The following is a 14201-nucleotide window of genomic DNA, read 5'->3' on the forward strand; positions in this document are numbered from 1 at the left end:
AACAAATCAAACATTCACCCCCAGTCAAGAGATCTGTATTAAATCCATCCTTCTTTAGCTTACTATGCGACCCCAATTTAGGCCCAGTCACATGCAAATCAGTCTTGATCCTGATCCTCATAGGAATAGTCGAGCCTGAACTGCCATTGAAATACAAATGCCAGTCCCCAAAATTGAACACCAGTGGGCCCCCCATACAACCACTGGCTAAAATTAAGCACGGTGCCTCCCTGAGCCATAAATTAAGTCAAATCTCACTTTAAGCACAACAACCGACGATGAAAATGACTGAGCCAGTTAGGCATTCGCTTATGATTGCATACAAACTACAGTCCTAGTTCAAATACAAACCTTCCTCTATTTAGGTCAACAAAGTAACAAATAATAATAGGTAATTGTAACAACTTCTAGTGGTTACTCACTGTTGAAAGTCAATCTGATGTGCAAATGCATTTTTTTGTTGTGTTCTCAATGGGGAACATCTATTTTGTGGATAAATCCCTTCCTCTACACTACCATTAGATGTGAAGACCCAATCCCCTTCCTACCTTGGATAGGGATTAGAATTCTACGTACTCATGGTGTAGAATTATGCAGTGATAAAACTAGTTTTCCTTGGTAGCAATCCTTTTCTGGATAACTCTCTGTGGTAAATGAAGCCAATTACATCCAGGCATTATGTTTATGGCGTATATGGCTTTGTAAATCAGGCCACTCATCTATTTCCACAACTTGATCGGTGTGATACACCTTGATAGTATCATGGGCTCATTTGGTGCCACACTTACCTTGTGCGATTTGCCGTGGTCATGCCCGTGGCCATGCCCGTGGCCATGTCCATGCTCATGACTGTGTCCATGCCCATGGTGCCCAGGCCCATGTTCATGATGCTTGTGTCCAGGCTTATCATGGCAGTCTTTCTTCAGCTCGCCCTTTTCATCCTTTTTGACTGCACATTCACTTTTCTTCGGCTCTGGGTCTACAGCTGCAGTGGGGAAATTGTGTACAAGTGAATACTTCATATTTTGTGACTGATTACAAATGACCCAGCGATACAGCATAGTAATACTGCACATGGTAGGTATTACTCATAACAAGCAGCATTAACATGCCTTTACTGCTCCATTGTGAATGGTCACATGTGGAATGGGGAATAACAGAGGAAAAGCTGTATTACCAAACAGAAAGACTGTTATCTGTATATTTTTCCTGAATTATGAACTTTGCTCCACCTGCTATTTTGCATTTACAGATCATTTGGAATAGAGCTGTATCTTGGTTGCTTGTGTTTTTTTTTCTTTTACAGATACTATAATTTACAGCTGTCGCTTGTCTGCTCTCATCAAGCTAACCCTAGAGCAAACTTTAGCACTTTTCACCACACTTTAATCTCCAAGACTATTTTTTCTAATAATGCAGCTATGTCCTCCATCCAGCTGATAGTCACAGGAAAGTGACTCCTTTCCATGGGTCTATTTGTCAGATCTGCTGATTTTTTTTTAGATAAAACGGTCAACAAAAACATCAGGTAAATCCTCCCTACATCAACATGAGTGTCCATTAGGTAAATGCCATTCGGGTCAAATGAATAAGCTGTTGGTTTCCGGGATAGCCTCACAATTTACAACAACCCCATGTAAGGAATGAGCACAGATCATATTCTTCTCAAAAAGATGGTTTCAGCAAAGATTTATTCACGAAAATCATGTTTTCAATCTTCAATCAAACACAAACATATACATTTTTTCAATGTTATCTACAATAAAGATTGTGATCTTTCTGTCAATGTCATGAAAAAGCTTGATCTGGCGCTTTTAAACAACTTGCCAATTCTCTGGGAAGCACAGACTCCACTTTTTAGAGAAGATTTGTCAATATGGCCTAGGAGGGCTGGCCCACATGTGATTCAGAATATCCACAAGGGAAAAATGTATATATAATTAATCTAAAAAGAAATATCCTGTATATTCATTCTGTGGTTATCCTTAAAATGCATTAGGGATCCACCATTCGTGGTGCGATTTGAAAACCCCTTGTTAGATCATATGTACAATTACACAGAGGGACCAAATTTACCGAACCAGTCCAACTTAACCTCCAAAGGGATCATTCAGAACTGAACTGATAGGCCCCGTAAACTATTCACAGGACAACAAGCAATATCAGACGCCCCAAATCTTGGCCTCGTCAGTGACGTGTAAATCGAAACTCTGGGCACCGGTTCCACATCCTAATGTATCAAACGTTGTTTGGGAGGCTCTACAGAGAACAAAAAATGTGATCAAAATGTTTGCATCAACAATCTTCAAGCACCAGAGTACTTTAGGGCAGCATTTCCATCTTTGATTGACATCAGTTGAGTCTCTCAAACCAGGGTGGCTAGGTCGATGTATGAACTCCTTGCTCAATATACCCAATGCATCAACCTTCACCTCACTGATGAATATCTCTGGAGATGCTTATTGTCTCATGCAAACAGTTTGGGCATGACTGTTCTGTCTGGATAAGGGCAGACCCCATGCTCTAATGAAGGAGGCAAGCTGCAAAGTAATGGAAATCCTCCTGGGGACTATTCCGATGGTTTAAAAACATTAGCTCAAGATTTATCAGCAAATGTTTTATCTCAATCTCTTGATGGACAACAACATTGCCTACAAAAAAATATTGCATCATGGCTGTGACTGTGAGGACCATATATGAAAGTTGCAACTTCCAAACATAAAATTTGGTGGGCTTTACTTCCTTAATAAAGAAAAAATGGACAGGGTGATCACCGCAGAGAGCAAAGCACCACAGAACACGTCTTCACTTCGTTTTGCTGTTTAAAATTTGGAATTAAATTCTGTGTATATCAGGAAAACATTTGCGCTTGATCACAAATTCAAACAAGTCTTCCCCAACCATGCAACAGTAATTAGTAGTATTACTTTTTTTAAAGCACTAACTAATAACAGATTACTTTCATGTCTGGTGACAGGTAATCTTAGATTTTTCGAATTAAATATAAAAACTGTAATAAGATAAGTGTTAATTATTTGCCGTTACATTCATTCACAAAGATCTCACCAGCAGGTTCAATCCTGTCAGCTTGAACTTTAGCTTTATAAAACGCATGAACTTCCTACAAAGTGTGTGATTTGATTAGTACATCCTTAACAGATAATTTTCAAGCCTTTTAGCCCTTTTGATTTCTTGTCCAACTGCAGAATATCTTTTAAAAGCTTCGTCTTTGGTGTTACCACAGGGGAGCACGCTGCCAGAAGTTGAAAAAAGGAACCAGAGCGCTCTCTGCGAAGCAGCATCAAATGATCTGTTGACTTAAAGTATGACACATGACAACTGCTGAGGTCATCTGACTCGGGGTGCGATGTTATGACTCAGTGGGAGCGCAGGCTGCAGAATCCACCTCTTAGATTAACAGCCATGTCATGGAGTAGATGCTGGGGCCTTTCAAATACTAATGGCTCAAACTCACCTATGGTCACAAACGTCATTTTGTGAGTAGCTGCCGCTTACTCCTGGCTCAGAAGCGACTTGCTCATGATGTTCAAGGAGTAAGCCATTCGTAATGCCTTCGTTTCCACATACCACAATTTTAGTTGTTGCCCAATTTCACCATACAAACTATATTTCACTGTTCATTGTTGGCTTTGCAATGTCTGGACTAAGTATATGTCGTTGCCGCTGTTACAGCCTTTTAAAAAAATGTTTTTAATTATCGTAAATCCATGATTATGTGAGTTGATTTGAGTACCTAACATTTGTATAATGCAGCTATATGATTTTGCACCAAAATTGAGTTTTTATATTCTGTCAAATGTACTGTGCTTTTATGGTTATTTTCATAAAAACCGAATAAAGATCTGTGAACACTGTTCAATCTGTTTTTTATTTTGAACACTGTTGACATTTATAATCCCCAAAGGGCATTTGGCTGACATTCTCAGTCTGTTTGTTCGGCTTCGTTTTGAAATACTAAGAGACTCATAGCGGCAAAGACAAGAAGGCCAGACAAACAAATTTCGCAAGCTGAATGAATATTAGCTTCGGGGCAAATGTTAGCCCCGGTAACGGTGCATTTTTGGGATTTTACAAGATAACACACCTAAGCAACTAATGCACATCAGGACAGCCCTAAATCGGAGGTTCTAAAACGAAATGTATGCTTGTAATCAGATGCGCAACGCCCATTGGGCTCAAAGGGCTTCAACAACCCCTCCCCAGTCCTGTGTGGCGCCCGGGCTGAAACAGTTTACCGGGAACACACACAGCTGCTCCCTAGTACTTCACAGGTCTTTAAAAGACCATTTGCCATGTTAATGAGTCTTTGTCGTTTTTTCACCCCTGCATCTCCTCACTTCCTACCGCTGGAAGAATTGGCACCCCCCCCCCCCCCCCCCCGAATTTTTTTTTAAGCCATCCCCGACATTTGGCTGTAGTTGCGCCTCTGCTTGTATTGCACTATCACATTTGCGTAGCGCTTCATATCCCTGACAAGGCTGTGAAGCGTTCCTATATGCATCAGTCCCAGGGCGGCATTACGCAGTCATGTTTGTGAGGAGGCTGGGTGTAGAACGGTGCTTGTGGGAGATATTAGTTAACCCCTTGCATGCCCTTCACGGAACCACTCCGTCATGAGCCACGGGCGCCGTGTGCTCATGACGGAGTGGTTCCGTCATCATGCGGCCGTTGCCGGCCGCTCCTCCCACGCGGCGCTAATTCCCCGCCTGTGCGGGCGATTAGCGCAGTGGGTGGAGTCATGACGGAACCACACCGTCATGAGCACAGCTCGCCCATGACTCATGACGGCGTGGTTCCGTCATGAGCATAGCGGCGCCGCAAACCCCCCCAGCGCTGCGGCGGAATTCGCGCCGCAGCGAAGGGGTTAAAATGCATGAGGTTTCAGAGAAATTCTCTGAATTTCGTGCACCCAGTGTTGCAAGTGGTGTTGTGGCGAATGTGTGGATGGGTGCAGCCATGTTTATCTTCACAGTTAAAAGGCATTATCTACATCGTGCTTTTTATATAGCTCTTGTGAATCACCTTCCGTGAAGAATTAGCCCGGAAACCAAGAGTAAACAAAGTAAGCAAAATTAATAAGCACACCTGTGCTCACAATGCTACAAGATTGCCTGCCTAGCAACCAGCTGAAGGGATACTGTGTTGCTGCCGCATCCCATGCTATCACCTTTCGCCACTAGGACTCGTCTATGCACAAGAGGCATTACAGGTTCCTTTGATCCGCTTTGTTTTTTAGGGCAGATTACGTTACATGCTGCTTATACATAAATAAGGCCTGTTTTGTGTAAGACATAATTGGAATGTGCACAGCACAAATAGACCGCTCAGCTGCAGGGAGCAGTCGTTGCCTTGCTGTACTGAAGATTTAATGTCAGGACCAGATACTCCTATTATGAGCGTCCCCCACCCGCCAGCTCCGCTCCGCAGACCGCGCCCTCGCCACCGTCCCCCGCATCCGAAGAGTGACCGCCGGCGAAAGGTCATTCTCCCACCTCACCGCCAAACATGGAACACCCTCCCCATCCGCTTGCGGGAGAGCTTCTGACCTTCTGACCTTCAGAAGACTTCAAGACCTGGTTCTTCGATCAGTAACAGCTTCCCCCACCCCATAGCACCTTGAGACTCTCACGGGTATGTAGTGTGCTTTACAAATGCCATGATTGATTGATTGAATAATCACACCTACAACCAGGCGCGGTGCGTCCATTGGGGCGTGGGGGCGTAGCCCCCCCGCCCGCGCCTCGCGCCCGCAGCTCTCCCTCTCCTCTGAAGCCCGCGCCTCGCGCCCGCAGCTCTCCCTCCTCTGTGAATGTCAGTCAGCATGACGTCGGACCGTGGGCGGTCCGCGTCATGTTGACTGACATCATTGTCAGACACATATGGGAAAGGCAGCACAAGTGCGCATGAGTGGGCATGGAGCTTATTATTTTACTCCGTGCCCAGTCATGCGTACTTGTGTTTTTGCTGCCTTGCGCATGCCCATTAGGAGCCCCTCGGTCTCCTAATGGGCAGGCGGCGGGCGAGGAGTAGGCGGTGCCGTCAGCCAATCCTGGCGCTGCTGCAACGCCAGGATTGGCTGAGGGCCGGGTTGCCAGTCACTTGCGCGTCACGGTGTTCCGGACCGTTTGAAGGAGCAGAGAGGCGCCAACGCGGGCCAGGAGAAGGCGAGGCGGTCACCGGTCAGGTAAGTGTTTTTTAATTTATTTTAGGGTGGTTAAGGTTTCCTGACTGTGACCCGGGCCGCCGCTGGTGTATGTCACGTGGTTCCTTCTGTGCAGGTTTGATTTGAACTATTAGCAGTGGTCATTCTGCCTTTGTGCATGTGGTGTTAACTTTGTTAAGGACCTTGTTTCTAGTTTTAGTTACCCTTGAGGACATCTTTCATGTAGTAAAAAGAGTGGAAGTGAAGTTGAGGAATTCTAAATGAAAGGTGGGATTCCTGCTTTGAGGGTAGTAGATGTTTGAAAATAAACAGGTGTTCACGTTGGCTGTTCAGGAGGGCACTGGCGCAAAGTGTACGCTGCAGTCGCAGCGGATTGTTGCCCGGCTGGGGTGAGAGCACTTTTGTTTTACATTATACAACTACGTGCACCTGTGCTATCTTCGTCAAAGAAATGGCGTGCCTTGACCTATGTTGATTCATGTGCGACATGAATAATCCGGCTAGAATGTGTTCCGTTTCACAGATGTCACGATTCATGAAAGGTGGCGAGGCGATTACATCCTTTTAGACTTGAATACATTGAAGTTTGTTAAATAAGTTTATACTCGTCACCAATCTGGTCAGCTTCGTGAGCAGTGGCGTGCACAGGGTCACTCAATTGGTTGAGTGGGAAACCTTGATTAAAACTACAGGCTCATTGTCCAACCTTCGTTAATTTTGCACCAGTCCCATTGCGCTTAATTTGTCTGTGTGGTGTGAGAACCGGCAGGTACAATGAACTTAGAAATCAGCCCTGCTTGTGAGACCCTGGAAGTTATGCAACACTCTGGATGAATGGCCGGCATTGTAAACTGCGATACCGGTTGTCAGCACGTGTATCAAAGTCAAAATTCGGCTCTTGAGCCCTCCACGGCTTAGTCACAGCGCAAAGAAGGCCACAGGAAATGTTTTCCTTTTTAAGCATCGAGGGAAAGCAATTTGCCCGAAATTACATGATTATGACTTATGAGCCAAGGCCGCAATTTGAAGTACTGCGGGCGGTTGCGCTTATATGATGGGAAGAGAAAGCCTTTGGCAGCGCCCTAATGCTCAATCACTGTCTCAAAAGCAGTTTTATATAGCGTATATTTGACTCGAAAGTATCGGAGCACTTTACATGAGCAAGTTACATTACACATGGACACCTTCACCTATTTAGATGATACTAAATTCTAGTCTAGAACAATGTATCAGAACCTTTCCACTTTACTGGAGCATTACTGTAGCGCTTAAAAGTCTCAGAGCCAGTGCAAGGACAGATGTAAAACCAGCTTAGTGCAGACTTGGCGTGGGCGCGCATGTTCATTCTGTTACCTGCCCTGCCTGAGCCTCACTTCACAGGACTCACTTGTTAATTACAGCTAATAAAGCGGATTTGCACACCACAGTAACCTAACTGTTGAACATATTTAATGCAGAAGGATATGTGCTATGTTGTTATGTGTTTAACTATTTCAAGTCTACAGATTCACAATTGCTTTATAAACCTTCTTGCTATCTCAATTTTGCCTTAAATGCTCTATTTGCCCATTCTTTTTTTCAAAAACGTATTGCGACGTAGCCCTCATCCACGACTTTTACGCCCTACCACTTTGAAATGTCACCAGCCGCCACTGCCTACAACAGCAATAAAGAAGTCATTGGAGACAGTCTGAAATAAACTTCCAAACAAAGTACCCACAATGCTTTATAGAAAGGTTCCCAAAGCAGTGCAATTTCAACCAATACTTTCTAAAGTGTGCGCGTCGGATGTGCTACAAAGCCTCTGGAACCCTTATTTGTTTAAGGAAGAACTCTTCTAAAGGCACATTTCGCTAAGGTGACTTGACGTTTTATAGCAAGTCACTAAAATGTCACCTTTGGGGAAAAAACTGAGCTTTTGCCTAAGAAACCCCCAAACAATCACTGGTCACTGAAGGCACTTGGTCTCCCCCAATCTGTTTCCCAAAACCCACGTCCTAAAAAGTTACAAAAAACATGGAGCCCGTACTATCAGTCCCATGACCCACTGGCATGCCAAGCTACTAGTTGGAGGAGGACAAAGTGCCCTCCTTGTAAGTGGGAAGGGCATTCCTGGAAAGTTGGGCCAATTTTCCATTAATGCTTCACACTTTGCGCAAGTGTACGCCAAGACACTTTACACACATGGAGACATTGTGCCCATTTGGAGACACCGGACTACTTTAGTTGGGGAGCAAAAGGGATTTTGAGTCACTGAGTTCATTTTGGGGGTTGTATTCCATAAAACCCTCTTCTACATCAGGACATTTTAAAAGATATAAATTGGCTGAATATTGAGCTTATCAAGTCTGATTACTGTGTCGTACTGCATATGAGACCCAACTGCTTTGCCACCTCTTGGAGCAGGCCTTGGCTGCTCACCAGTTTACATCTGGAGAAACAAGTTCACTAAATGAATAACTCATCTAAAAAGAACGTAACAGCCTTAAGACCTGAAACACCAATGGTAAACATCAGTATCCTCCATGGACTTAACTGCAAATGTCTATGGGCCAGATGTACAAAGCGTTTTGCTGGTCGCAACCCCCCGATTCATAGAATCGGGCCGTTTGCAACCGGAAAAATAATTATTCTTATGTACAAAATGCACTTCGATAACTTGTTACCGAATCACAGTTTGTACTTGCAATTCGGTATTTGGAAAGGACGTGTTTTGGGCATTCCTTCCAAATATTGAATCAGTATGGTATGTATTATTGTTTTGCAATTGAATTCCAGTCGTAAAACAGTAATACTTTATCACCAGTTTAAAAGTGGTGGTAACACATTCGCAAATGGGAAAGGGCCTCTTTGGGAACCCTTCCCCTTTGATAGTGTTGAAAAATATTTTTTAAGAGCAGGCAGTTGTCCCGCGCACCACTGCCTACTCTTAAAATAACTGAAACGTAACACATTTTTTTTTCTTTTTAAACACATCCAGTTTTCCTTCAAGGAAAACGGCTGTCATTTAAAAAAAAAAAATCATAATAAATTGCTTCATTTAAAAGCAATCACAGAAATGATGGTCTGCTGACCCCAGCAGGCCACCATCCCAGTGATGACAGCAAATCCTAGTGGATCACAATTGCGACCTGCCTCATTAATATGCATGAGTTAGGTCTATTTGCGACCCATTAGGGATTCGCTAATGAAATTGAAAAGAGTTTCATACATTGGGAATAGAGATTTCCTAATTGCGATTCGCAGAAAATCGCAATGAGGTAATCGCTATTTCTAATCTACGTACATCTGGCCCTATATTTCTTATTAGCATCTCCGAAGGCGAAAGTGTGTCCATGAAGATGTATTGTACAAAATCTCTCCCGTCCTATAGATGGACACCTCTTTTGCGAGATGCGAACACCTTGCCAGGAGTTTTGGGTATCCCATTAGGCAGCAAGTTGTGAGCAGTAAAAAGGGGGAGATTTGGCACCCCGCAATATCTGAATGCAGGGAGACAGGCCTCCCGAGTGAAGGGCAAACCTGCAATAAGAGGAGTGGTTAGCCACCCCATTCCTTTGGAAGAGAATGTGGCATATTCCTTTGCAAGAATGGCTCGCCCATTCGTTATCTTTCAAGCAGCAAACGATGCAAAGTCCATTTCCAACGTGTATGCAAACTCTCCATAGAACACCACAATACCTTTTATGGTATTGTTACTGCTGATTGGCACGAATACACCGCACCTTTAGAAAAGACAGTGCGTTCCCCCATGCACTGAGAGCAAAACCAGCTCCTTCTGCATTGTGTGCAGTCTGGGGGCAAGGCAGATTATGCAGACGCGCTCCCCGCTCCCTGTGTTGAAGATGATGTGCTGTATCTTTTTAAAGGGAAAATTGTTAGATATTGAATATTTTTCCTTTCAATCGCCTAAAAAAAACAATCCCCACTCTAATGCAAGTCAGAGGGCTATATAAATGCTGTTTTTCACTCAAGTACTTGGAAGGGCCTGAGCGCGAGGCTGGAATCCACTCTTATGGTCCTGCTTCCATCTTTGAGTGGACCAAGGTCACACAGACCTCACTATTGACTGTCCCCTTCTTGATCTAAAATGACAGTGTCTCTGAAGCCAGGAAAATCAACCACAGGGTCAAGACTGATTTGCATATGGCTGGGCTCAAACTGGAATGGCATGGTGAGCAAAAAAACGATAGATTCAGGCCCAGATCTCCGTACGGGGGTGAATGTATGACATTGTTGGGCATTCTGTCCATCAATTGTTGTTTTTACATTTGTCAGCCCGAAAAGGACAGGTATGCCCAAACGTGGGTCCCGTGCTCTCCATGCCACTGGAGTCAAACTATCCTGGCTGAAGAGGGGTGAAACCCCAAAACTGGTCCTAGATTGCTTGTTTCTAGTCCAGGGAGGACCTGGCCTGGCAGTTTGGGCTGGACTGTTCCCATTGGGCACAGGGTCAAGACTGATTTGCATATGGCTGGGTTCAAACTGGAATGGCGAGCAAAAAAACGATGGATTTAGGCCCAGATCTCTGTACTGGGGTGAATGTATGACATTGTTCTGCATTCTGTCCATCAATTGTTGTTTTTGCAAAATCTGGACCTGCACCCCTATCTGGGAAACCATGCAGATTTCATATATTGGTACTGGACAGGCATATGCAGCAGCTGCAGGGAAGACATGCAGGGTCAAAAAGGCGGCACAGGAAAATGGCGTTCGACTAATGAAAATACACCAGGACCTTGGTAATCCACATGTCAGAGTAGTACTTCAGTGTAAAGAACTAAACTTCAGAAGCATCTCACTCGACATTTATGGTATGCTGGTCTGTTTGTAGGATCTGTATTTTGCCGTCTTGGGCAAAGACACATGCTGGCTCTTCCCCAGCATACAGATAACAACTGCGCCTTGAAACAGGAAATCTTATGTCCGCTTATGTGGCACCCTCAAGGGCGGCCAACTTTTCCTGTGCCCAGCCTTCAGCCTTCAGTATGTACGTATGTATGTATGTATTCACTGCACAACACTAGACAGTAACCAATGCACATTATGGGGGCTGTTGGAAGAAAATACAAGATTAAGTGCATCAAGTTCAGCTCCACACTTTTCAATCTCACAATTACATTTACTATCTTTACAGATGTAAAGATATTTGCACAAGATCACACGTTTAGTCAAGTGCAGAGCCTGTGAACGAAACACAGGTACCTATGTTCCAATTGGGCAGGTTAACCGCTTGACAAGGTCCCACACAAAAGATATCATGTGTCCCCATGTCAGCTCTCCAGATGACAGCTCAATTTGAATCATCTTGCTCGAAACCCATGCCGCCTCAAAAACAAATTGTGAGGAGGAAAGCTAGTTTTGGGACAAGTCTATTGACAAGCTTACTTGTAACAGTGCACAGAGCCTGCGTGGTGCACAAGCTGGTCCAGCCTTTAGCATGGAAGTGCGGGGCCCAAGGCGCCAATATATGAGGGGCGCAGGGAGCTATGTGCATTAAGGTTATGCCAACAACAGCGCCCTTCTCATCTTGCCCCTGCCTGTTCGCTCCTGTCTGATTTGCCAGTTTAACATGGTTTAGTCCTTCATTATCATATGGCGGACGATGGTTTTTAACACCCTTTTAGCCCACTTCCTAGCCCTCCCTTCACCCTGTGACCCCTGCTGACACACAATAAAACCGTCATCTGCAGTGAAGAAGTTAAGCTATCAGTGATTTAGGTGGGCTGGGGGAGGTCCGGGGATGATTGTGTTCGGGGGTCAATGCCTGCCCAGCCAGGGACTGACCAGTGAAAACAAAAGGGACCCCCTGCTGCCTCATTTAATTAACTACCATCAGCAAGGACGCCAAATTTCTCTCCGCCGACGTCCAGGGCGCTATTTTACCAAAGGCCGGCTCTGTGCACAGGCACAAAACAGTGGTGGGCATACGCCTCCACAGTGGGACAAAAGCGCTGGTAGACATCACAAGGACAAAATACACCATACTCGCTGCTTAATTTGAGCCAGTATCTTCTGGTGCTCGGCACCGAATTGTAACCACCGGCACCAATGCCACATGGTGGCGCTGTGTGTCTAATTGAGAGATGAGCACAGCAGCAGCTGTCTGCCACCCACGACATTGCTATGGAGCGAGTGTCCTGGAAGAGTCTGGATTGTCACACTTGTAGTCGTGTGATAGTTAGTGGTAGGATTGGTAGTGTCATTGCAGAGCGGGCAGGGGCAATGGGTGGTACAGACTGCAGTGGACTCCTGGCAGGGTACGTGGCACGAATTGCGCACTCCCGTTCTGCATAGTTCAACACATTTATATCGCCTGGCAAAATATTTATACTCAACTTCCTCAAAAATCACTAACTTATTTGTGTCCCTTGAGGGGTTAAAGTAGAGAGAGGAAAGAAACGCCCTAATCCAGGCTAGAGTGACGCCCTCCTTCACCTCCCTGTGTGCGCAGCTCTGGGCCTTTCAACCCTGTGACGAGGGTCCTGCTGGGGTGTAACATGGGAGACCCCAAAAGACTGCACTGCGCTACTTAGAAGCTTTACAGGCAAGATCTGTAAGGCCGCGCTGAAAGAAGCAAGGCATGACAAATTAAAGAGGGGTCTATTCATCCGGCTGCCGGCCAAATAAACCCACTTTTTTTTACATAATAGGGACGTTTTGGAGCGGCGGCCAGTGATTTAAATGAAAATATCTTACGTGCAAAATAACTTTAAACGCTGTGTGTTAGTAGTGCCTGAAAATGCAAACTCTCCAAGTCGTTTTACATTTTGACAAATTGAAACTGTTTATTTACACCAAATTACGTTACCCAGCCTAGGGTGTTTGCTCACGTATCTTAAGGTAACACTTGCATGCATCTTACCCGCTGCTAAATTGAAGTCCATGGCGCAGGGCCCCTTTAGTGGCTGCAGATGTGGGCTGCGGCTGGGAGTCTGTAAACCCTGCGGTTTCCGTACTCTGCGTTCCTCGGTGAGGGATAAGGGTGAGGGCTGGGCGTGGCCTATTCCCCTCTTATAGCCGCGGCGCAGCCTCCCCCGGGCGGGGTTTACTCGTTGACCGCGAGGGTGGGCGGTGCCCCTGTACTGTCAGTGCCAGCCAGGTATGCGGCTGAGAGTCTGCTGGCCTCAGGCCTCTGCCCTGCCCAGGTGCGCAGCGGGCGAGGCTCTCCTGGGAGATGACGGGCGATAAAGCGCAGATTAGGCCTTCCTGTGCCGCCATGGAGGTTGAGCGCGCCCCGCGTGCACCTCACATGACGAGAACATCTGCACGCGCTCATGTGGGATTGTTGCTCACGGTGACAGTGCAAATATTAGCAACAACAAGACAATAGGCGTAGCTGCGAAGAACCTCATGTTATCGAAGTATTTGCAATGGAGGAACATCTCCTCAGCATCAGGCTCCAAAGAAACATTTCATTATAGAGGTGTGCGAGCCAACAAATAAATAGGGCGAGCCAAGCCCCTGCCTTGGCTCTAACTTTGCACAATTCAATGCATTACCATGTTCGGTATTTACATCATGCACAATACATCATGTAGAAATATGATAAATTGGCTTGAATTTTTTTTTTAATTGTAATTCTTTAACATGGGAATCGTTTCTCCTTAGATTTTCTTTTGCAAATCCCATAATCTTTGTACATGAAAGATACCATGGTCCGAACGGGACTTCTTTCCATCTTTGTTAGTAAGTGTTACTTACTCTTTTAAATACTTGAATGTTCCCTAACCATACCGGTGGTGCATAGTGTGTCCAGGAGTCCCTATCAACAGGGGTTACTCAGGGCACAAGTCGGGGGTAAACGCGGGTGGACTATTTTCACAGGGTGGATGCCGTCCACCCTGCCAAGAAGTTGGGCCCCACGGAAAAATATGCTGAATTCGTCCAAGTGTAATTTACAAACACGGGAACATATTCAGCTCGCCGAAGGAGTGCTGCGGGGCGGTGGGGTGGGGCAGGGGAGGGGCAGTGCGGGGGTAGTAAACTCCAGCATACGGCGGAACGGAGTTAAGTA

General features: G+C 45.4%; 1 protein-coding gene across 2 annotated transcripts in view; it reads right to left on the reverse strand.

Moving 5' to 3' along the window:
- Positions 1–13447, reverse strand: part of C9H19orf33 (chromosome 9 C19orf33 homolog) — a 34710-nt gene extending 21263 nt beyond the window's left edge. The window contains exons 1-2 of one of the 2 annotated variants that reach the window (XM_085625405.1): positions 13050–13447; positions 789–985 (exon numbers count right to left, since the gene is read on the reverse strand). In XM_085625405.1, coding sequence (XP_085481531.1) covers positions 789–985; positions 13050–13071 — 219 coding nt within the window. In that variant the 5' untranslated portion in view covers positions 13072–13447. The remainder of the gene's footprint in view (positions 1–788; positions 986–13049) is intronic. The other variant, XM_085625406.1, reaches the window with a different exon arrangement.
- Between the last annotated feature and the right edge of the window lie 754 nt (positions 13448–14201).

Source organism: Triturus cristatus, chromosome 9 (genome assembly GCF_964204655.1).
Source record: "Triturus cristatus chromosome 9, aTriCri1.1, whole genome shotgun sequence".
NCBI lineage: Eukaryota > Metazoa > Chordata > Amphibia > Caudata > Salamandridae > Triturus > Triturus cristatus.